A 24,175-nucleotide genomic window follows, 5' to 3' on the forward strand; every position below is an offset into this window, starting at 1 on the left:
AACATAATTCGCCGCTACATCACGCAGTCCTAGGTGCTTGGGAAGCGCCCGACTGGTGATGAAATACGAAATCCAGCATAGTGATCTCGTTTGCTGTGTTGTACTATAATAATAATAATAATAATAATAATAATAATAATAATAATAATAATTTATTAGGTTTGCATGCCGCCCCTCTCTGAGGTCTCAGAGCGGCTCACAACAAGTAAAAGCTTGTTGGTATGTTTGTGTGTATGTTTGGTTTTTATAATAAGGGTTTTTAGTTGTTTTATTAAATTAGATTGTTACATGTTGTTTTTTATCATTGTTGTTAGCCGCCCTGAGTCTGCGGAGAGGGGCGGCATACAAATCCAATAAATAATAATAATAATAAGAAGAAGAAAAGCATCATATACAAATCCAATATTAAAACAGTTTTTAAAACCATTATTAAAAAATAATCATACAACCCAAACAAACCATACATAAACCAAGACAGCTAAAACCAACCACCTTTTCCCATAATTGTCATATTCAGATTGCCTTCAGGTCACTGGTGTCACACTCAGAGGGGACGGCCATTTGATTGGACTCCTTCAAGTAACCAGCAAGCCCAATGGATTTCAGAGGGATCTGGTGCGTGGCCATTACTGCCTGAAACCCAGATTTTTGTCTTATTATTTACAAATTTCTTCAAGTCATGGAAATGACAGACAACAGAAGGCAAACTGAACTTAGTTCGTATAAATGTACTGAACAGTAGCAATGAGATGAGATGAGGATGTCAACAGGTTATTTAATAACCTTAAACAAACTGCAGTGGCCAATCTTAACAACTTACTTCTTTTGCTGCTTTATTTAAAATTAGCAATGAGCACAGAAAATCAAAGACACTATTCACTGCAAAATTTTATTGCAAAGCTTTTTACCTAAGGCTTCAGATGGATACAAAAATAAAAAGCAATAATCATTGCAGTCAATTAGATAGTACAATTTTAAAAATAATTTTAATTATGTTGTTGCAGTTTAAAATATATACAAAACAAATTAAAAAGAAGGCATTAATGTACAAAAATCCAACAAATTAGTTATTAATTTATAATACTAAAAGAAAAGAAAAAAGAAACAAATTAACATACTAATTTAATATAAATTCCCTAAATAGATGGACATATTCATTTAATAACAATATATCAAATTACACATAGAAATGTGTCTACTTTTGCAAAATATTATGAAATCTGTAACACGGAGACATATTGTGTCTTAATTAGTATATAAAAACAATCTTTAAAAATGAATTCATTTCTTGAATCCAGTCTGTGATATCCAGATAATAGGATTTTTCTTGTCTCTTTGTAGAAATCTGCAGGCTATTCCTCACATTTGATATAATGAAATAACCAATGTTTCTGAAATGGGGTCAGGTTTCACGATTTATAAATATAATTCACAATAATACTGAATCTTTAACTTCAAACTATTTTAAACTTGGAAATATTTACTCATCCATCTATTAATGCATATTATTACTCCAAAAAAAGAAACCAGAAGTTGCCACAGCCAAATGTATTACATTGCCAACAGAGACACAGTCTATTCACAACTTTCTTGCTCTTAAAGGAATTGACAAAGTTTTAAGTTTTATAGCACTCATTCACCTCAGTCTTTTAAAATCAATTTTGGTCTTAATTAATTTTACCATATGTTTCATAATGTGTGCTACCATAAGAGAGAGAGAGGCAGAAAGATTTATTCTTGTTTAAACATTCAGCTACATGGCTTGTGTATCAAGTCAAAGGATATTAAGAGTATTTCTAGGAAATGTTCATGCTATTTCTTTTCAGGATTCATCTGGGTTTTTCGTCAATGATAGGTTCTTTCACTAGAAAGACAAGAATAATATCCATCCTTATAACAGAATAATCAATGAGAAATTACATTGCTCAGGAACAGGCAACACACATTTAACTTCCTTGTCTCTGTCAGGTTGACAGGGAGCTGCTTTTATTTCAGCCATATCACTCTCCTAAGTTAACAAAGACTACTTAGTTGTGTGTTTAAGTGTGCAAAAAAGTACACTTGTGGTCTACATTGCAAAAGGCAATAGCATCTCCATTAAATGTGGAAATATTTAAAGATTATGAAGTGTTGTTATGATCACCTGGTTTAGCATATTAGTTTACAAATTAGTTAATAAAATGGGTCAGATGCTGACCAGCAGAAAACTGAATGTTATTTGCTTAGTTTACAAAAAGAAACAAAAATATCTCATAGTAAATTATTATGATTATGATTATTTATTAAATTTGTATGCCGCCCTTCTCTGTAGACTCGGGGCGGCTCACAACAATAGTAGCAAAACAATATGTAATACAAATCTAATAATTTAAACTAAGAACTCATAATTTAAAAATATGCACACAACACACCATACATAAACAATATAGGTCTGGGGAAGTTATTTCAGTTTCCCCATGCCTGACAGAAGAGGTGGGTTTTAAGGAGTTTACGAAAGGCAAGGAGGGTGGGGGCAATTCTAATCTCAGGGGGGAGCTGGTTCCAGAGGGTCGGGGCCGCCACAGAGAAGGCTTTTCCCCTGGGACCCGTCAGTTATCTTATTATGCCACTGTTTCAAATGATCTCAAAGTTTTGTGCCAACTTTTTCTTTGTTTGGATTCGAGCAAATTGTTATTGCAATAGTTATGTGGTTCCAGAGAAAGTTATGGTACCATCTATGGCTTCCTTAATCTGCCTGCCGCTTTATATAAAAATCATATATAATTATAGATATATAACAACACTGAAATAGACTTGGTTACTCAGTCACCATATATATACCATATTTTTCTGAGTATAAGACGCAGCCTTTTCCTCCCTAAAAGAGGCTGAAAATTCAGCTGCATCTTATACAGTGTTCCCTCGATTTTCGTGGGAGATGTGTTCCGAGACCGCCCACGAAAGTCGAATTTCCGCAAAGTAGAGATGCGGAAGTAAATACACAATTTTTGGCTATGAACAGTGTCACAAGCCTTCCCTTAACACTTTAAACCCCTAAATTACAATTTCCCATTCCCTTAGCAACCATTTAGATTATTATTCAACATGTTTATTTATTAAAGTTTATTTTTAAAAAAATTATTAAAGGCGGATGAAAGTTTGGCGATGACATATGACGTCATCGAGCAGGAAAAACCGTGGTATAGGGGGAAAAAACCGCAAAGTATTTTTTAATTAATATTTTTGGTATAGCCTTTTCACAAATTTTGAACCCACGAAAATCGAGGGAACACTGTACTCTGAATGTAGCTTTTTTCTAAGCTTTTCCCCCCAGCCCTAACTTGGTGCTAATGATCGTTCCAGCTCTTACCTTGCAGGTTGTATTTCCTCCTCAAAAACAAAGGTGCGTCTTATACTCTGGTGTGTCTTATACTCCGAAAAATACGGTACTTGGTATGCACAAACTTCCATATTCAATCATTAGCGTTTCCAGATTGGGCTGAGAAAGGACCTAACCCATTTCTGAAATTCTGAAGAACTGTTTCAAAACGTACATGCTATGTACTACATTAAACTTACCGGCACAACTGCTCTGCCAACAGTCCCATCCTCATTTTGGTGTTTCCTTTGAGATGGAAGTTCTGAGCTTTCTCGATAATCTCGGCCCTTGATGTGCTGCATATCAAGCACCACCTGGCTCTTAGATGGAAGAGGTGGTTTATTCTGCACTACGTCAGACTTTGTTAATTTAATGGGATTCTTGAAAGTTGACAGAGAAGGCTCTAAATTGGAACAAGCCTTCTGCTTGTTTTGAATCTTTTCCTTCACTATACTGCTTTCCTCAGATTCATTAGAACAGGTATAAGACCGAAACCTGTGTGTGGGGATAAGGAAGGGTGGGGAGGTTTGTTGCTTGCAAGGTTTGTTGCCGTCTGTCTCTTGTAACTTGGTGAAAGAAAAGTTTTGACCAGGAATGGTTGGGAGTTCTTTCCGGGTGACCTTAAACAATTCCTGTTCTCTTTTAAATTGATGCTTGTCCTTGGATTTTGTGAAGTCATACAGAGGATTATTAATCATCTCTGGTTTTGAATATGCTTCATCTTGTAGCAAGGGTTCTATCATGCTTTTCCTCACCTCACTGTACCTGCCAAGGTTAGTAAATTAAGAGAAAAAGGAAGGTTATGCAACCATTATACCAGGTATGGGAATGTTTTTAAAAGGTTATCTTAATTAATTAATTTTTTCTATTTATTATTGTTCTACATTGTGGAAAGGGAAGACAGGCACATGGGTTTATCAACTTTACGTTCGAAAATTAATTTGATTGGCTTTGAGTTTTATGCACCTTCATTTAATGGATTTGGCATAATTCCATCTTTGGCAGCATAATACCCTGAGCTGGCCAAGGAAAGATTCAAAATGATGTGAATGCATATGAAAATAAAATATTGATTAAGAAGAAAAATATAAATGGGGGAGTTCATAAAATATCAGTAACTATAGTTGCCCTGTTATACAATCCTGTTGCCTGAAGTCTAGAAATAATATGGTCTATTGCAGGGATGGTGAACCTTTTTTTCCTCAGGTGCCGAAAGCCCGTGTGCATGTACTATCCCGCATGCACAAGTGCCCACACCCATAATTCAATGCCTAGGGACGGTGAAAATGGCCTCCCCTGCCTCCCGGAGGCCCTCTGAAGCCTGAAATAGCCCATTTCCCAATCTCTGGTGGGCTCGGTAGGCCCGTTGTTTGCCATGCCCAGGCTTCAGAGGCTCCTCTGGAGCATGGGGAGGACAAAAATTGGCTTCCTCCATCGCCCTGGAGACTCTCCGGAAGTGAAAATGCCCTCCCAGAGCCTCCAGGCGATCTGAAAATCAGCTGGCCAGCATACACATGCACATTAGAGCTGAGCTAGGGTAACGGCTTGCGTGCCAGCAGATCTGACTCCATATGCTACCTGTGGCACCCATGCCATAGGTTCACCATCATTGGTCTATTGAATGATCTGCTAAAGAACAAGCAAAATATGGGATAGCTAGGCTGTCTCAGTGGTCTAAATTTAGACCCAAGAGGTATAAAACTTACAATTGATCTTTTCGATTCGTTGCAAATGGAGCAGTAACTCTTGGAGATCCAGGAGACAGAGTAGAAGGTGTAGTAGGAGATTCTAAACCCAATAGTGGAGCATTATCTTTTGACTGTGAATCGTAATTCCAAAGGGTAGGTTGTTGATCTGGTGAAGGGATCTGTTTAAACTGAGTTGTTGCAGTGAATGGTTGAGAGGAAGCAGCCATCCGTAAGTAGCTGGCATTGTTGATCTCTGAGGGCACTGTGTTCCTGAGGAAAATGTTAAGAGTAAGAGAAATAAAACGTTATGATATAATGTATAGCTATTCCGGAGACATTTGGAGGAGTGCAGGCAAAGTCAATTTGTATTTCTTTTTAATGCTTTCTTCATTTGCTAGGTTTAAAATGCTTTCTTCATTCGCCAGGCATGTGCAGATCCAAAAAAATCAGCGAAAATCACCAAAATCTCGCTCACGCAAGCGTCTACACATGAAATTTCACTTGCTATCTATGCGCAGAAGCTAAATCTCATGCAAGGGCACACAAGTATGTGTCAGGGATGTGCAGCTGCGTGCACATCCTGAAAATTGCTACCAGAATGTAGCACCTGACTGTTCTGGTAGCAGGCCTCTCTAGTGTTACCTCTGTAGAATGGCTTTGAACGAGAAAATAGGTCCGCATTTGTGCTCCTTCATTTTTAGAATCCAGGAAGACATTCAATACCTTATCTTCTGAAGGGACATCTAGAATTTAGTTGAGAATCATTGGGAAATCTTTTTGTTATGGTTTTAATGGAATGCCCAGCTCCATGAAGGGAAAAAATCTCATGAACCATCACATGACGGCAATGTGATGTCACCAGTCTGACACCTGTGAGACAGATGATAGATGGATATACAGTGGTCCCTCGATTTTCGCGGGTTTGAACTTCGCGAAACGGCTATACCACGGTTTTCCAAAAATATTAATTAAAAAAATACTTTGCTGTTTTTTTCCCTATACCACGGTTTTTCCTGCCTGATGATGTCATCCGTCATCGCCAAACTTTCGTCTGCCTTTAATAAATTTTTTTAAAATAAACTTTAATAAATAAACATGGTGAGTAATGATCTAAATGGTTGTTAAGGGAATGGGGAATGGTAATTTTGGGGGTTTAAAGTGTTAAGGGAAGGCTTGTGATACTGTTCATAGCCAAAAATAGTGTATTTACTTCCGCATCTCTACTTTGCGGAAATTCGACTTTCGCGGGCGGTCTCGGAATGCATTCACCGCGAAAATCGAGGGAACACTGTACAGGCAGGCAGTCACCACCTATAATTGTTGTTGATGCTGTTGTTTTGACAAGGAACATTATCCATTCCAGTGTGGACTGAAATATAATTTTTACTGGTGACCAAATTAAAGGAGCAAATTAAAACAGCAATTTCGAGTTAAAGAAGGAGCATTGTTCCAAGTGGAATACTCTTCTTGATTTAAATCACTTTGAATCTTAGGAAAGTGAGAAATGATGAAGAGACTTTATCAATAGTTTCCTCACTTTTTTAGCTTTATGGTGTTTTTCAGGCCAGTTGTACTATATTTTGCACGCAGATATATTGGGATATACATTAGGGATATGCACTTTTTCCTGGCAGAAAATCTGTACCTACTATTTGTACCTGACAACATTCTTGGGACAGTATTCCAAAATGTACTGGTTGTGGCAAAAACAAAATGACCTCATTTCATCTACTTTTAATTAACATTAAATAGTGTAAATATTTCTAGTCATATTTGTCTCATATAATTTCCTGTGCAATTGAAAGTTATCTTCACAACGTATTGATTTTTATAGATGAAGCTGCACCAAAAACGTTTGGAAGCCACAAATGTTCTTGGGCTTCAAGTTGTACAAGTAGTCCTTAACTCACAACCATTCATTTAGTTACAATGGCACTGAAAAAAAAGTGACTTATGTCTGTTTGTCACACTTAACAACCATTGCAGCGCCCCATGGTTGTGTGATCAAATTTTGGCAATATGCATGTTTTTATGCTTTCGATACCATAGACCATGGGATCCTTCTGCAATGACTAAGGGAGTTGGGAGTAGGAGGCACTGTGATATGGTGATTCTCCTCCTATCTCTCTGGCCGGTCACAGTCAGTGATGGTAGGAGGACAGAGATTGACCCCCAGACCCCTCTTTTGCGGGGTGCTTCACAGTTCTATCGTCTCTCCTCACCTATTTAACATCTACGTGGAACCACTGGATGAGATCATCCGATGACACGAGGTGAGGTATCAGCAATATGCTGATGACATCCAGTTATATATCCCCACCCCATATCAGTTCAGTGAAACAGTGGATATGATGTGCCGGTGCTTGGAGGCTGTGAGGGTCTGGATGTGAGTTAACATCAGGATTAACCCTGACAAGCTGTATCTAGGGGGACTTTTGCGCAGGTTCCCCTAGTGCACCAATTGCGACCCTACTTGGATCAGGAGACTTCCTCAGAGGTGAAGTTCTGTGCTTACCGTCCAATATCATCTCTGCAAGTCTCACCACGAGACCGAGCAATGGCGGCTGCTTTTTTGGCTACCAAATGAGTAGATCTCCTGTTGGAAATAGTAACACTTTTAGGGATAATATAGGTTAGAGCTGCCCCGAGTCTTCGGAGAGGGGCGGCATACAAATCTAATAAATTATTATTATTATTATTATTATTATTATTATTATTATTATTATTATTATAGAATTTTGAAATTTTCAAAAAGAGAATATTTTCATATCCCATTTTTAAAACATCAGTGAACAATGAAACAATGAGAAGTTTTACAACCTTGACGACTTACAAGAATGGCCTCAAATATATCTAAATATGAGTTATGTATTAGTACAGTACATAATGGTTATATTCACAGCTTGCATTTCCTCCAGGAGCTCAAGGCAAAATTATCCATTGAACTTCCTAGATGGAGGTGAATCTGAACATGGACATCAGTCCAGCCTTTTGCAACATTCTAACCCGTACAAATACTATTATTGAAAACTTGAAAACTTGATTCAGTGGCACTAAATAAACACAGAAAAAGATTTAGAAGGCGAATGGAATGCTGTCTGGGAATTAAAAAAACCCCTCTCATTTAAAATGACAGAGATTATGTTAAAACTCATAGCTAATGCTATGACTATAAACTATATTTACAAAGAAAGCAACCCCATATGTTTGAGAGAATCTGACAGATTCTCTCATTTCTGGTGAGAACATAAAGTAAATAGATGGCTGCATTACTATGTCTTTAAGGAATAATTCATGATTACGGAACAAAAAATTATGTTCTGTCTTATAATTAGTGTTAAATGAGGTGAGAATGAAAACATATTATGTAAAGAAATACTACTATTCTTGTTGGCAGCTGTGAGACAAACAACTGCTAAAAACTGGGAAGATGAACATTGAAATTGCTGAATTGAGGTCACTGAGATGTGGGATATAACAGTTACAAAAACACTATGATTAAAGATAATTAATGTTCTGGGATCAACATGAAAAAATTAGCGTTGCACTATCTGTATCAACAATCAAAATGTTTGATCCTAAATTATTGGTATGTGTGAATTACATTAAAACATACTAAAATTATTTTGGGTATAATATTTTTCCAAATATTAATATCTCGCTCTTTCTACCTTGGGTTTCCTTAGAAAAATATTTGACATCTTTCATTATATTTTTATTATCTGCCAGGTAAGGATCCATGGATCCAACTTTCTTACTTCTTTACTTCCCTATATTGCATTATGTCTATAGTATATCTCATTACAGACTACATCTACCCTGTTTCCCCGAAAATAAGTCACCCCCGAAAGTAAGACATAGGAGAGGTTTCGTAGAATTGCCTAATATAAGGCATCCCCCAAAAGTAAGATGTAGGAGACATTTTGTTTTGCAGAATTCCCGAACAGAACATATGTAACATATATTTGAAGAAAGTATAATTGTTGTACATGGAAATAATGGCATGGTAATAGTAAGAAATTCTTGATAGGATTCAGTTTGTCTAGTTATGCTGGTTTGTGATGACAACTACTGTACAATATATAATAAATGTTCATTTTTTTTGTTCAGCAATAAATGTGAATTCTTCTAGCACATCTTTGGGAGCAAAATTTAATATAAGATACTGTCTTACTTTCGTGAGAAAGTAATGTAATATGGGCAATTAAAGAACTAGGAAAGTTGGTTCCATAGATTCTTATGTGGCAGATAATAAAAATATAATGAAGAATGTCAAATATTTTTTCTTACGGAACCCAAGATTATCACTGGAGAAAGAATGAGATACTAATATTTGGAAAAATATTAGACTGTCATGCAGTCTGTAATGCAATTGCATTCTATAGTGCCGTGATGGCAAACCTATGGCACGTGTGCCACAAATGGCATGTGGAGCCCTATCAGTGGGCACGCAAGCTCAGGTCCAGCATGCATGTGTACCAGCCAGCTGATTTTTAGGCCTTCTGGGCTCACTGGGAGTTGGGAAACAGGCTGTTTCCAACCTCCGGATGGGGTGGAGAAGGCTCATTTTTTTTGCTCTACCAGGCTTCAAAGCCTTGCTAGGAGCCTAGGGAGGGTGAAAATGGCCTCCCCCCACAAAGGGCCCCCAGAGGCCAGAAATAGCCTGTTTCTCAACTTGAAACGGGGCATTTCTAGTCTCCAGAGTACTCTGAGGAGATGGGAAGGACATTTTCTCCCTTCCCAGGCTCTTAGAAGGCTCTGGAGCTTGCAAAGAGCAAAGAAATGAGATTTCCTTTTTAACTGAAAGTTGGGAAATGGGCCATTTTCTGCCTTTGGAGGGCCTCCAGAGGTGGGGTGGGGAAGGCCATTTTTGCCCTTCCCAGGCTCCTAGAAAGGCTCTGAAGCCTGGGGAGAGCAAAAAACAGGTGTGTCATTGCATGCTGGGAGCAGGGGGGAGGTCACACCTGCCCACGCATGGGGGCTGCATGGAATTATGAGTGTCGGCATGCACACGTCACCCCCCGTGCTCCCCCCCTTTTGGCACACGAACCAAAAAAGTTTCGCCCTCCCTACTAGTGCAATATAACTGTAGTCTATCAATCACGTTTGCATATAGACAATTAGTTGTCTTCAACCTACTTGTTGATTTGTTCCCATTCTTTTGCATGGTCGATACAGCTCAAGCCTCTGATTGATTTTTGTCCAGCAGTTTCATCTCGTTCGATTTTCACAAAATCTGAAGGCAAATAGACCCAAATGAAATATCAGTGCTTCTTTATCCATTTATAATGCTATAATCATCACTAAATAACCTAACGTTGTGTTGGTACATTTGTATTTTTATTTGTATTTTTATTTCATCATCTTTTAACACATACACATTCAGCTGATATACTTTTGACTGCATTCAATATACTTGTATGTTTCTTTGTAGCATATCCACCATCTACTGTATGTCACAATGTTAGAAAAAAAAACACGTTTTCCCCCCCCTTTTTACCGGATAGAGTTGGGGCGATTGACTGAAGTTGCGTGTTTATTGGCTGGATGTTCTTCCTGACGCCTACATGTAATTTGAAGCAGATAGTTCGTGTCCTGAGAGAGAAATATCTGCTGGTACCTAGGATTGAATTCTCAAGCTTCTGAGTGGGAGTCAAGTGCCTTCATCACTAGGTTCTTACACCACTCACAAAGGAATATGCTCTTATACACAGCCATTTTCACTTCTTTCATTGCAACATACTATCTACTGCCACTGGCTTCCCACCACTTTTTTGCATGTTTTAAAAAAATTTCAACTTAATATTAACCGCTCCAAACATGACTGTAAAAAATATGACTTCAGTAACCGAGTTGTCGAAGCTTGGAACTCATTACCGGACTCCATAGTGTCAACCCCAAACCCCAACACTTTACCCTTAGATTATCTACGGTTGACCTATCCAGATTCCTAAGAGGTCAGTAAGGGGTGAGTACAAGTGCACTAGAGTGCCTTCCGTCCCCTGTCCTATTGCTCTCCTATATCTCCTATACCTTTCTTCTATTCCTATATCTCTTCTTCTATTCTTTCATTGATATGTTCTATTACTATACCTTCATTTCTATTATTTCTTAGATATATTTTACTATGAGTATCTCCTCTATAACTTTCATCATGTATTTTACTATGTGTATATAGATATATACCCACTAAAACCCTCATTGTGTATTGGACAAAATAAATAAAAATAAAATAAATAAATCTTAAGTTACTGTAAATATTCTATTAAACTGCACAAATTCATCTACTTCCTCTCTCTTTTTTTGGCCATGTATGTGCATCTTATAGTCATGCACTGTGTATTCCCTATTAATTGCAATAATCTTCATTTCATTAATTCAGATACTTATTCCAATTGAAATGCAAACATTCAGTACAAATCATTAAGGATTTCAGTTAACCACATGGTACAATTTGCATTAAAAGCATGATATTTTTCTCATCTTTAACCAGTACTGTATATATCTAACCCCTGATCACAAGCAAGTATGGCTTGTGTATTTATCCAGAATGCACTGGACAGTGAAGGGGATATTACAGAACGTCTCTTCCCTCCTGCTCAATGTTGACTTGTTCACTGTGCATTGTATTTATTTTCATACATACTTTATTTCTATCATATAATGCTGCTCCCATACCTAAACTTCAATTATATAGCCATGTAAAGTATTTCATAATTCAAACTTTATTTAACATTTTTCTAAGTATTCAGATCTTTTTCTGTCCATAATGTCATAATTGAAACATACAGTATATTACAGAGAGTCAGCCAGAGGGCTCCCTTTCTCTCATTTGTTTGGAAGCAGGCAGGGAAGGCTAAAACTAGATCCTGTACATTTCTATGTATCCAAGGTCATTGTTTTGATAAAGAGAAATGGTTTTATTGCTAAAAATGCTTGTTTTAATGGCATGAACTTTACAAGCATTCGAATTCCTTCCTTTCCCATATTTAGTCAGTCTTTATGGAATGAGGACACAACGCTGATGCCACCACTCTGACAAGCTTCATCCATACCTAAGCTCTACACAGATTACTTCTAAGGAGGTGAATAACCCATTTCCTTCCACCAGTTTATTGAACATCTTTTCCTTGATCCATATTACATGCCAACAACCTTTCACAAACGTTTATGAGTCTTTCCCCATAAATTGCACGTGACAGCTTAGTTTTCTGGTGCAGCCAAGTTCATATCTTGAACTACCCTGTTTCCCCGAAAATAAGACGTACCCCAAAAGTAAGGCATGTCAGAGGTTTTGCAGAATTTGCTAATATAAAGCACCCCCCGAAAATAAGGCGTAGTCAAGTTTACATACGGTACGGTGGAAAAACGGTACCATTCAAAGCCGTTTATAGCGGTACCGTAATAATGTGGCATCCCCTGCTGGCCCCTTCCATCACTTTGTCCCATCCAGTACAGCAGATACAGTCTGCTGCTGCCTCACGACCATTACAGTCTCCACTACAGTGCGTAGACTGTAGTTCCTCTGGTGGCCGGAAGCTGCAATAGCAGGAGTATACTGTTGTACCATATAAGTGCCGTCGTTTGTGTGTGTGGGTGCCATACTGACAGGTACCGTACCGTAATCAGTGTACCGTATGGTACACTTTCTTTGGGGGTATCAGCTTTTCTGCCTGTGAATTGGTCTTATTTGAGAAATATAAGGCACCCCCCGAAAATAAGACGTAGCACAACTTTTGGAGCAAAAATTAATATAAGACAGTGTCTTATTTTCGGGGAAACACAGTAGGCATATGTGTTAAACGAGCCCAGGTCAGTTGCCCAGCACCATAGAGGGAGTCTGGAATGGAACAACACTAGTTTATAAAACAAGTCATATATATCCCACTCTCTTACATAACCATTTTTGGCTGGTTTTAGCTACTAGAAAAACAAAAACGTCTCTTTCAGACTCAATTGCCCTTCTTTGCCAAAAGTATGGCTGGGCTGGAGTACTGACTTACCATATAATTTTTCTCTCTGTTTCCCTTGGGATGTCTGCAGCTTGAATTGACCTTGGAAGATCCCTGTCTTTTCTCCGTGGTGTGTTAACAGAGTTTGAATAGGGACTTCGGATTCTGCAGCTCCACTTCGAAGGGCGATGCAGCCTTCACCTAGAGAACAGTAAAAGGCTTGATTTCTATCAGAAAGCCAGGGGCAAATGTTGTTGTTGTTTTGCTCACACATAAGTAATCAATCAGGAATATATCTGCAATCATATACATTCTTTCTTAAGACTCAAAGAGTAGACTTGCATAGAAATTCCAGTCCAGACAGCAAGAGGTTAACAATGGGCTAGGTCAAGGGTAGGCAAAGTTGGTTCTTCTATGACTTGTGGACTTCAACTCCCAGAATTCCGGGGCCAATCATGCTAGCACAGGAATTCTGGGAGTTGAGGTCCACATGTCATAGAAGAGCCAACTTTGCCTCCCCTTGGGCTAGGTTAACGAGAGGCCTATGGATTACATGGTAGGAGTATTCCAGTATTTGAGGAGCTACCACAAAGAACATCAACTTATTTTCCAAAGAACCAGAAGGCAAGACAAGAAACAATGGATGGAAACTAATCAAGGAGAAAAGCAACCTGGAATTAAGGAGAAACTTCCTAACAGTGAGGACAATTAACCAGTAGAAAAGCTTGCCTTCAGAAGTTGTAGGTGCTTCATCAGTGGAGGTTTTTAAGAAGAGACTAAACAGTCACTTATCTGAGATGATATGGGGTATTAGTATATGTTTGCTTAAAATCTTACCATAGGATTCATCACTGTCTGAAGATTTAATGCAAATCAAAATGTGTTGGTCTAGCAGATATTCCGGGTCTGAAATAATTGGAGTTAGCTGCAAAGAAAACTCAAGAATTCAATAAAACTAGAGGAATAAATATATTTATGAAATCTAATACTAGTAAACAGTACAGTATCTATTTCGATGAAATGTCTACACTTAAGTTTGTTTGTTTGTTTGTTTGTTTGTTTATTTATTTATTTATTTATTTAGTCAAACAATTATAGGGTGATAATTTGTACAAATAAAACATTAGATAAGTAATGATAAAAAGTATCAAAAGAAGAATAGGACAGGGACGGTAGGCACAGTGGTGCGCTTATGCACGCCCCTTACAAACATCTTAGAAAGGGGGGGGGCAGACCTCTTAGAAAGGGGGTTGCTCTCTTATATGCATTGTACATAAATTGAGGTAGATTCTGGATTTCAAGTTTTTCCCCCCTGGTCAAATATGTGCAAAATGTGTATTTTTGCTCTTGATGATTTGTCTAATTTTCTGTTATACTAAATTATATAGGCAGAAGTACATACATACTTGAAAACTACTCTTGGATCCTTACCTTCAGGGATGTATTTTTCCAAATTTAGTTAGTTGCACTTGCTTATATAGTTCACCTAAAATGAAAGAACTACCCTGTTTCCCCCAAAATAAGATAGCCCCTGATAATAAACCCAATCAGGCTTTTGAGTGCATGACAATAAGGTCAAATACTTATTTCAGGGTTGAAAAAAAATATAAAACGGGGTCTTATTTTGCAGGAAACACGATAATGAATGCTGGGAATTTAGAAGTATAGAGTATAGCTTGTTGAATTAGTTCAATGTCACAGCTGAAAGAGCCTGAAATGGAAATGGGTGTCCATCATTCAGAACATCTTGTTGAACTGAAGGAAAGAAATTCACATTTTAATGTTGGAATCTGGAAATTATCTAGACTTCTTAGATATATTTGGCAGTGCTTAACTGGAAATCTTGTTGAGGACGCCAGCTTGAATTTCATTTCAACATGTTCTTTCAAGCAATTTTTTCACCCATGTGTTCATTTAATTGGAGGATTTGAAGCAAGATTCTAAAAAACCTTTCTTCTACTCTATTTTACTTCTTTCCAAACTAATATCCTCCAGATACAGCCTCAAAGGATAGCAGTTCTGATCTAAAGTATTTAATGAGGTTCAACTTGGGAAAACTTATCAGAAACATGGAATTATGATTGATCTAAGTTTTATAGCAGTCATTCTCATCATGGTAGAACATGTGGCCAAAGACAGAATGGAGTGGTTAAAACAATGGCCCACTATTACTAAAGGACATAAATAACCATGATATGTTCCACAAAAAGTCATGAAAAGAGCATCATGCAGGACCCAGCTCTCTTTACCAGCTTAAATTCATTTTCTGTCTAGCTGGTAAGCTTGTGCTCAACAAATGAAGTACCATCTGACAGTCATTATGAAAAATCCAGTTCAAATACTGAAGGACAGATGATGATGATGATAATAATAATAATAATAATAATAATAATAATAATAATAATAATAATTTATTAGATTTGTATGCCGCCCCTCTCCGAAGACTCTGCAATAGCCAAGCATCTGACCTCATGCAGATTGTATTCATGGCAAAAAATCATGTCATTTTGGTGTCAGGATAAGAGGGGAAGCTTGTCAGAAAAGCCAGAATAGTCAGAGGCTGGGAATGGGACAGAGGTGTGGGGTGTGTTGTGTACGTAGACACCCTATTTGCATACCGGCCGCGGATTGGTCCAGATGCGGCTGGGAAATTTGAGCGGCTGTCAAGCCGCGCCTCCACAAGAGAAAAACTTTTTTAAAGGAGCATTCTGAAGCACTGAGACCACTTGTACTTGTTAACCCTTTGGGGCCCGTTCCAGTCAACCCAATAAAATGAGTTAAAGACTAAAACATGTTTGTCCATGCTTCCAGAAGTAACACTGGCGACGAAGGTGGGATAGTGAGAATGAAGGGATTAGCCAGGAGTCACTTGTGGTGGCCAGGGCTGGATTCAGTAATAGAACAGTGCAACGAATGCCAAGAATCCAGAGTAAGCCCTCCCGGGACAACCCCAACAGAGTAGGAGTCACCCAGGAGACCCTGGTCGAGATTACACATCGATTTTGCAGGCCCCATAGAATCAAAATCAGTCTTGATAGTGGTTAGAGGTGATAATAATGAAATCCACCACCACATGTGTAACCATCAGAGCCCTGGGGAAACTCTTCACTTCCCATGGACTCCCAGATGCTATAGTTTCTGATAACGCTCCACAATTTACAGCAAGACAAATGGAAGTGTTTTTGGCTAACTGTATGGCAGAAATAATTGTCATGGTTTGTTCATAGGATGACAAGTGAGAGAAATCTCTTATTGAAAGAGGTCTGATCATGTGGTGTGGAAAAGGCAGAAATCTTGGCCCACATTTTTTTGTGCAGACATCCATAACCCAGGATCACCCCTCATTATGATGTAAACAATTCAAGGTGCCCCAGATAATTTTTATGCAAGAAAATTACTTGCAGATTAAGGCTTTAGAATTATATAAGAAGTAGCAACAATTCTGTTTGATAGGTTGCTGAGTTTGGTACCATCTCATGAAGGAGGAGAAAGCATATAAAGATGGACATCAGCACTCTTTCCATATAATAAGAGAATACTGTTATATTTAATATTGATGTTATATGTTTATTTAACTCGTATATATTTTCTCTTTTATTGAAACTATCTGAAGAAATACAATGAATCTGATATTGGTCTGAGATGGGAATAAAATCCATAGGTTGATCTGCATCATTGCTTGTATATGACAATGTCGTTTGGCGGGGCCCAGGGGAAGAGCCTTCTCTGTGGCGGCCCCGGCCCTCTGGAACCAACTCCCCCCGGAGATTAGAATTGCCCCCACCCTCCTCGTCTTTCGTAAGCTCCTTAAAACCCACCTCTGCCATCAGGCATGGGGGAACTGAGATATTCTTTCCCCCTAGGCCTTTACAATTTCTGCATGGTATGTCTGTATGTATGTTTGGTTTTACAATAAGGGTTTTTTAGTTGTTTTAGTATTGGATTTACATGCTGTTTTTTATTACTGTTGTTAGCCGCCCTGAGTATACGGAGAGGGGCGGCATACAAATCCAATAAATAAATAAATATGAATTAAATCAATTATTATGTAAGCTACAGTCAAACAAAACCTCTCAACCGACCTTAGGAAGGGCTTCGACAAATTTTACCACCAGTTCCCCTTCGTTTCCTTCCTCATTTTCTCCCTCTTGGCTCTTTACAAAGCCTGTAAAAGTGTTAGAAAAGAAAATCAGTTGCCAGCTGAAAAAGCACAAGCAATACCACAGACATTTGCAAAACCTTTTTAAAAAAACTTTAATAAACAAAACTTGGCAGCAAAGGAAAACTGATAATTATTCCTGTTTCTGGACAGCAGAATGGAAAGCACTTGTGACTTTCATTTAATAAGCCTAAATGAGTGTTTACAAAGTGCATTTGCACACAAACCTATTGGTTGTCTTCTCAATATTTTATTCCGGTTAAGAAAATCATTAGGAAGCTCAGTACTTGCATGGACGAGAAGAGAAGGAAAAATATGACAGGTCTTCCTACGCCACTCAAGATAGCACAGTTGAAAATCTAATTTAAGATCCTAACACATGGTTTCCATAGAAATATATGCAAATCTCTGTACAGCCTTTTTTGTGTGGAACGTGGTTTACAGAACTATATGCCATATAAATAATGGAAATGGGATAACACCCAACCCCACCCCGCAATGTAGTTTGGCCCTTTGACAAAGCACATTATTAAATAACCCATTCTGGATATATATTGTTTCAAACACAAATAGCTCAGGATTAATCATGTATATTTATGTTTATCGAATCATTGCCAAGCAATAATTCGATCTTGTGTTTATATATTAATTCTTGATCTTGCAAAATCACAATTACCATTAGGTTGCAAATTTGTAATGACATTAAACGTCAGCCCATTACTTTGGATTTCAAAGATATAAAAGATACATAAACAGTGATTTTTATAACCTCTGTAAAGTGAATATAACGTATGTGACACAGTGATCCCTCGTTTTTCGTGGGGGATGCATTCCAAGACCACCCGTGAAAAACAAATTTCCGTGAAGTAGGGGAAAGATATTTTTTTATGTATTTAACAAGTATCTAGACTTTTAAAACCCACCCTTTGCATTAAACAGTCACTCTATAATGTTTTTCATCTGGAACTACATGCGATATCCTACCAGTTTCTTTAATAGAGTACAGTAGTACTATAGAAGAATTTTATGAATTTTCAATGGATTTAATGGATTTAAGCCCCCTTTGAAAACCCATGAAGTAGCGAATCCGCAAAAGATGAACTGCGAAGTAGCGAGGGATTACTGTATTATTTATGAACAACTATCAAATAGAAGCTATTTAGAATGAATCATTTTTTTCTCAAAACACATGGTTTCTTATGTGTTCCTCTCACAACAGTTCTGAAGATGTTCCAGCACATGTAAATTTGAAGAGCTAATGTGGAAACTGGTGAACACAAAGGTTTGGTCAATTTATAAAATAAGAAAGGGTCTTTTAGGAGGTTCACCTAATATGGAAGAAAAGTAGGTTAAAATGGGTCACAAATATACTCAAAAGCCAGAGATCTGTGACTAGGGTTAACTTTTTGCATTTATATCATATATAACTGAGGTTTCTATCTTGTCCTTGGGAAACATGCCACATGAAAGATAATGTCTTTCAAATAGAAACTGTATAGGATTGCGTTTTCTCTCTCTTCACCCCCTTCCTCCCTCTCTTTCCCTTTATCTTTCATTTTCTCTCTCTCTCTGCGTATATGCTTGTACATTACATGTTAAGGTGTTTATATTAAATCTTTCACTTTCATCCCTTGATCTATATTATAAGCAAAATTGTATTATAATATCCTTTTGGAAATAAAAAAGTGCTTGTAAAAATAAAACAAAACAAATAAGAATATATTGTCTAAAAACAGTAACGAAGACCAAAGATTTTCTGCAACAAAGATTCTTGCCTTTGAAATGATAATATAAATAAGATAAACGGAGAAGCTTTTGAGTAGCTTATTATTTCATACTCAATATAAATATTCAGTAAAACAGTGAATGGGATATAATCTAGAACAGCCTTATTTCTCCCATTAATCTCTTTAATGCAATTTATAAATAACTAGTGATGGGCAAACCCAACGGTGTTTGGGTTCGGCAGGTTCGGCCGAATTTTACGCAAAATTCGGCCGAACCCAAACCGAACCCAAACTCGAACCCAAACGGGGAATACCTCCCATTAAGAGATTCCGGGGGCAGAGCTATGACATCACTGGCAGGTTGCTAAGGACGCCAAGGTGATCACTTCCTGAATTCCATGGAATCCAGGAAGTGATCACCTTGGCGTCCTTAGCAACCTGCCGGTGACGTCAAAGCTCCGCCCCTGGAATCTCTTTGTGGGAGGGATTCCCCAGCTCCTTCAAAGGGAGGTATTCACGTAAAAATAAATATTGTTATTTTTACGAAAAATGACACCACAGCAGCACTGCAAGCAAAGGGCGGTCCTTTCACGTAAAAATAAACATGTTTATCCAGGAAGTGATCAACTTGGTGTCCTTAGCAACCTGCCGGTGACGTCAAAGCTCCGAACGCCGAACACAACCCCGAACTTTGGAAAAATTTTGTGTTCGTGTTCGGTATACTGAACACCACAAAATTCGGTATGGACCCGAATTGTGCGGGTTCAGTTCGTCCATCACTATAGATAACATAAAACAATATGAAGACTAGCACTTACTTTCTAGGCAGCTGGAGTAAAATTCAATGTAGAATTTCGTCTGTGACTTTGTCTTGAGGACAGCACTGCAATGGAGAAATTCAATCTGTCCTAGAGAGTCTGTGTACTTATCATCTGGGGAAAAGAGGGCATATGTTAAAGTTGGCAATAACAGCATTCTGCAAAATTGTAGAAGACATAAAAACAATGGTGTAAAGATTTGCATTTTTACTTAGAAAGGAGGGAAAATTCTCACCATTCTTAGAAACAAACTGAGATGTGACAGCAACTTCAAATGTAGCAAAAACAGGACTATGATCGCTTGTCATAATGTCAGTTGCGCATCCTATGATAGGAGAGATAGTTAAGGGTCTGTATTCTCAACTTTCCAATTAAGGAAAGAATATGATAATTACTTGGCCTAACTGATCCTTAACAGAACAAAGCTTCTATTTTCAAGGGAAAGAAAGAGAAAAAACCTCAATAACTAGTACATAACCCGGATTGTGGAGGCAACATGCTGGCTCTGTTAAAAAGTGCTATTGCTAACATGTTGTAAGCCGCCCTGAGTCTAAGGAGAAGGGCGGCATAAAAATCAAATAAATAAATAAACCAGTACATAACTCCCACGACCTCCAGTAACTGGGAATAGGTTGCTTGAAAAATAATAATATTAACCTTTCCATGTATTGTCTTTCCTAGGATTCCCCCCTTGCTGAAAAGAGACAAAGGTACAGCATACAGTGTTCCCTCGATTTTCCCGGGTTCGAACTTCGCGAAAAGTCTATACCACAGTTTTTCAAAAATATTAATTAAAAAATACTTCTTGGTTTTTTTCCCTATACCACGGTTTTTCCCACCCGATGACGTCATATGTCATCGCCAAACTTTCGTCTGCTTTTAATAAATATTTTTTTTAATAAACTTTAATAAATAAACATGGTGAGTAATAATCTAAATGGTTGCTAAGGGAATGGAAAATTGAAATTTAGGGGTTTAAAATGTTAAGGGAAGGCTTGTGATACTGTTCATAGCCAAAAATAGTGTATTTACTTCTGCATCTCTACTTCGCGGAAATTCGACTTTCGCGGGCGGTCTCAGAACGCATCCCCCGTGAAAAGCGAGGGAACACTGTATTCTCTTTGGCATTATCTTCCTAGAGTTGTCTTTTTTGTTATTTCAGTACTAGACTTAAATTAATTTATCTTCTTTGCAATACTTTTTAAATTTTATATTAGCATTCCATGTTACAGTTCTGTTTTAATTGCGACTGTGTGTGTGTGTTATTAAGAGCTGATGAGGAATAACCTATAACATTCTAATTTCAGATCTGACCTGGAATCAAAATTCCCAAAGAAATAATCTCTCCCTCTCTCTCTCTCTCTCCCCCTCCCTCTCCCTCTCTCTCTCTCTCCCCTCTCTCTCCCTCTCTCCCCCCTCTCTCTCTCCCCTCTCTCTCTCTCTCTTCCCCCTCTCTCCCTCTCAAACAGACACATAGACACACAGACATTAACTGTGCTTTTAATATAATTTCATTTGGACATCAGCTACTTCACAATTTTAACCGAGGAAAACATAATATCCTAGAAATAATTGCTACAACTGAAAACCTTTTCTGACTTATTTTCATTGGGGGAAGGAAGTATGCAAGGTGTATATCTCTTACAATTATTCACAGCCCATTCTGTTTTCCCCACATATCTTAGTTTAAGGAGAAAGCATTTATCAAAGATAGGATGTCTCTTGTTGAGAACTTGGCAATGAAAGGCAATTCTACAGATTCTGCTCTGAATCATTTCCGCTTAAGCCAGCTTTGCTGCTATTTTCAATCTGTTATCTACCCACCATAAGACTGGCACACCACATGCACCAAGGGATATGATTTCCAGAGTACTCGATCACACCAGGATGGCAAGTTGTACTTCATCTGCAAACAAAAGGCGACTCAATATGAAGAACACATCACTCTGTCTGGAGGTTGCCAAAAAGCCATTGATTTTATTTTCTTCATTGCAATGTCTATTGAAAGAGAAAATGGTCCTGGCAACAGTGATCAATTGAAATGTTACAATATGCTAGAAGTTATGGCATACCCCTGTGGCTTTCTGCTTGGTGTAGACATAATTCTCCCGGGTGTTTCTCTCAAAGCGATAGGTTGGGGCAAATGTTATTTCTTCCTCCTCTGAAATAAACAGATGGCTGATTATTGTTTTAACTTGGTATCAAAACTCACTACAGCAACCTCATACAGATCATTCTAATTGTCTCCTTATAGCAATTTTTAGCATATGTGTAGTTATTATTATTATTATTATTATTTATTAGATTTGTATGCCACCCCTCTCTGAAGACTCGGGGTGGCTCACAACAACAATAATACAATATACAGAATGCAAATCCAATACTAGATAAAAAAGCTAAATTAAAAACCCATAAATATTAAAAACAATCGGTACTGCACAATCACACCATTCTCATGTATTAGTCATTAAAAAAAAGGTGGTGGTGGGGGAAGAGATAGTTAGTCCCCCCCATGCCTAGAGACATAGATAGGTCTTCAACATCTTGTGGAAGGTGGAAAGATTGGGGGCAATTCGAATCTCCAGGGGGAGTTGATTCCAGAGGGCTGGGGCTGCCACAGAGAAGGCTCTTCCCCAGGGTCCCACCAAACGGCATTGTTTAGTCGACGGGACCCGGAGAAGGCCAACTCTGTGGGACCTGATTGGCTGCGGGGATTCTTGCGGCAGAAAGCGATCCTGCAGGTATTCTGGTCCGATGCCATGTAGGGCTTTATAGATCATTACCAACACTTTGAATTGTGACCGGAAACTGATCAGCAACCAATGCAGACCGCAGAGTGTTGGCGAAACGTGGGCAAATCTAGGAAGCCCCACGATAGCTCTCGCGGCAGAGTTATTTTCTTTATGCCATTACATAAAGAGGAGAGAGACAAAATGTTGGGTTTATATATTACATAAAGCATAATTCAATTTACATTTCTACAATGATTCATCTAATTTGGTTCAGAAGGGAAACTATGGCTTAATATGAATCATAAATCAGTCTGTGGTAAGTTACATTACATGATGGTATCTTTTATATCAAGTAATTACTATGACAATAATGGAACAATTAATCCTTCACTTCTCTCTCTCTCTCTTATCAACTAATTTTTCAGGATATTTGACTCTAAGCTTAATGAATGAATGAATTTAGTAACAATCTTACCTAACTGCAGAAATACCTTCTGATCCTTCTTTTCAATGAGGAGTTGGTCAAAATTAAGCAGTTCTGTATACTGCTGCTGTTTGATTTTCTGAACAATATTTTCTGCTTCCTAAGATGAAGGCAAGTGTTATAATTAACGATAAACCCATGTTTCTTGCACGTTTTGTTTAATAAATGCTCTATTATATATAATTAATTTACGGTAAGTACAAAAATGTGTTCAGGGTCAAACAAAATTTTATATAATATTAAGTCTTAACACTTGAATTCTGGAAATGTTTTAGTGCTATTTAATACCATGAGGAAACATTGTCTTCATTTCTTTTATTTGAAGGCAGTAAATTAAACCAATTTATTGTTAAGAAGACATTAGAGCAGAATGAAGGGAAAGGGTTTTTTTTTTAAGAACAAAACAAAGCTGTCTCAAAGCATTGTGGCTCTGATTTCTACTGAAATCTTCTGTATCTGCTTGTAGCTAAAACCAGAACATATACTTTATAGGACAGAATCCCATGCCATTGTTAAATCAGAATAAACTCTAATGTAACCAGGGGGAAAGACCTGGGAGGGTCTGATGCTCAGAAATTCACTATGATTTAGGGGCAGGGATGGCCATGTCATGAATGGAAACAGCAACACAGTACAAATCTTTTTTGACATGGATGATGTAAGCAGCTCAATAAATCAACATTTTTCAGTGACTTTCCTTCTGAGCAATCTGTCCTGTTTATATTAACAGCTCAGAAGTCCAACAAAGGAAGATGGATTGAGGCTTTTTTTTTTGTCTATGTTATGAATCAGTTATACAGTTGGGGTTGAAGTCAATATTTATGCTCTTGTATTTTCAACTCACTTTGAATGAGGAATGATTAAAGCCCCCCCCCCCTTTTTTTCATTCTTTCTGTTTATTTATGTAATTTCTATCATCTTTATTTTTTTTGGCTTTTGTTGTTTCCTTGTTCTAAAAGTGTTTAATAAATTGTAAACCATCCAAATTGCTAGGAACCACACAGCATGCACAATGTAATAATAATATTGGTACTAACAATAACAACAATAGCAGCTTGGGGATATTGAATAGATAGGATACTGTCCATGTATGTGTATATGGAGTATATACTTTGAAGTGAATGCCCTGTAAGGAGTTGTATACACTTCTTCATTGAAAATGCCAAAACATAGGTTGGATAACATCTGGGGTTCTGTACTAAAGAACTTTCCCCCTGTTATCACACTTGAAAATGGGTGTCTGGATGGGTGTCAACA

The 24,175-nt window shown here is 37.8% G+C and overlaps 1 protein-coding gene across 3 annotated transcripts in view; it reads right to left on the reverse strand.

The window, feature by feature from the left end:
* Nucleotides 1-871: 871 nt before the first annotated feature.
* Nucleotides 872-24,175, reverse strand: part of INPP5D (inositol polyphosphate-5-phosphatase D) — a 170,738-nt gene continuing 147,434 nt past the window's right edge. For all 3 annotated transcript variants that reach the window (XM_070753044.1, XM_070753045.1, XM_070753043.1), the window contains exons 17-29: nt 22,910-23,018; nt 21,775-21,863; nt 21,527-21,608; nt 19,938-20,027; nt 19,703-19,816; nt 17,081-17,163; nt 13,836-13,923; nt 13,050-13,199; nt 10,186-10,282; nt 7,562-7,642; nt 5,065-5,316; nt 3,559-4,123; nt 872-1,864 (exon numbers count right to left, since the gene is read on the reverse strand). In XM_070753044.1, the coding sequence (XP_070609145.1) occupies nt 1,862-1,864; nt 3,559-4,123; nt 5,065-5,316; nt 7,562-7,642; nt 10,186-10,282; nt 13,050-13,199; nt 13,836-13,923; nt 17,081-17,163; nt 19,703-19,816; nt 19,938-20,027; nt 21,527-21,608; nt 21,775-21,863; nt 22,910-23,018 (1,803 nt within the window). In that variant the 3' untranslated portion in view covers nt 872-1,861. The remainder of the gene's footprint in view (nt 1,865-3,558; nt 4,124-5,064; nt 5,317-7,561; nt 7,643-10,185; nt 10,283-13,049; nt 13,200-13,835; nt 13,924-17,080; nt 17,164-19,702; nt 19,817-19,937; nt 20,028-21,526; nt 21,609-21,774; nt 21,864-22,909; nt 23,019-24,175) is intronic.

Source organism: Erythrolamprus reginae, chromosome 5, assembly GCF_031021105.1.
Source record: "Erythrolamprus reginae isolate rEryReg1 chromosome 5, rEryReg1.hap1, whole genome shotgun sequence".
Taxonomy (NCBI): domain Eukaryota; kingdom Metazoa; phylum Chordata; class Lepidosauria; order Squamata; family Dipsadidae; genus Erythrolamprus; species Erythrolamprus reginae.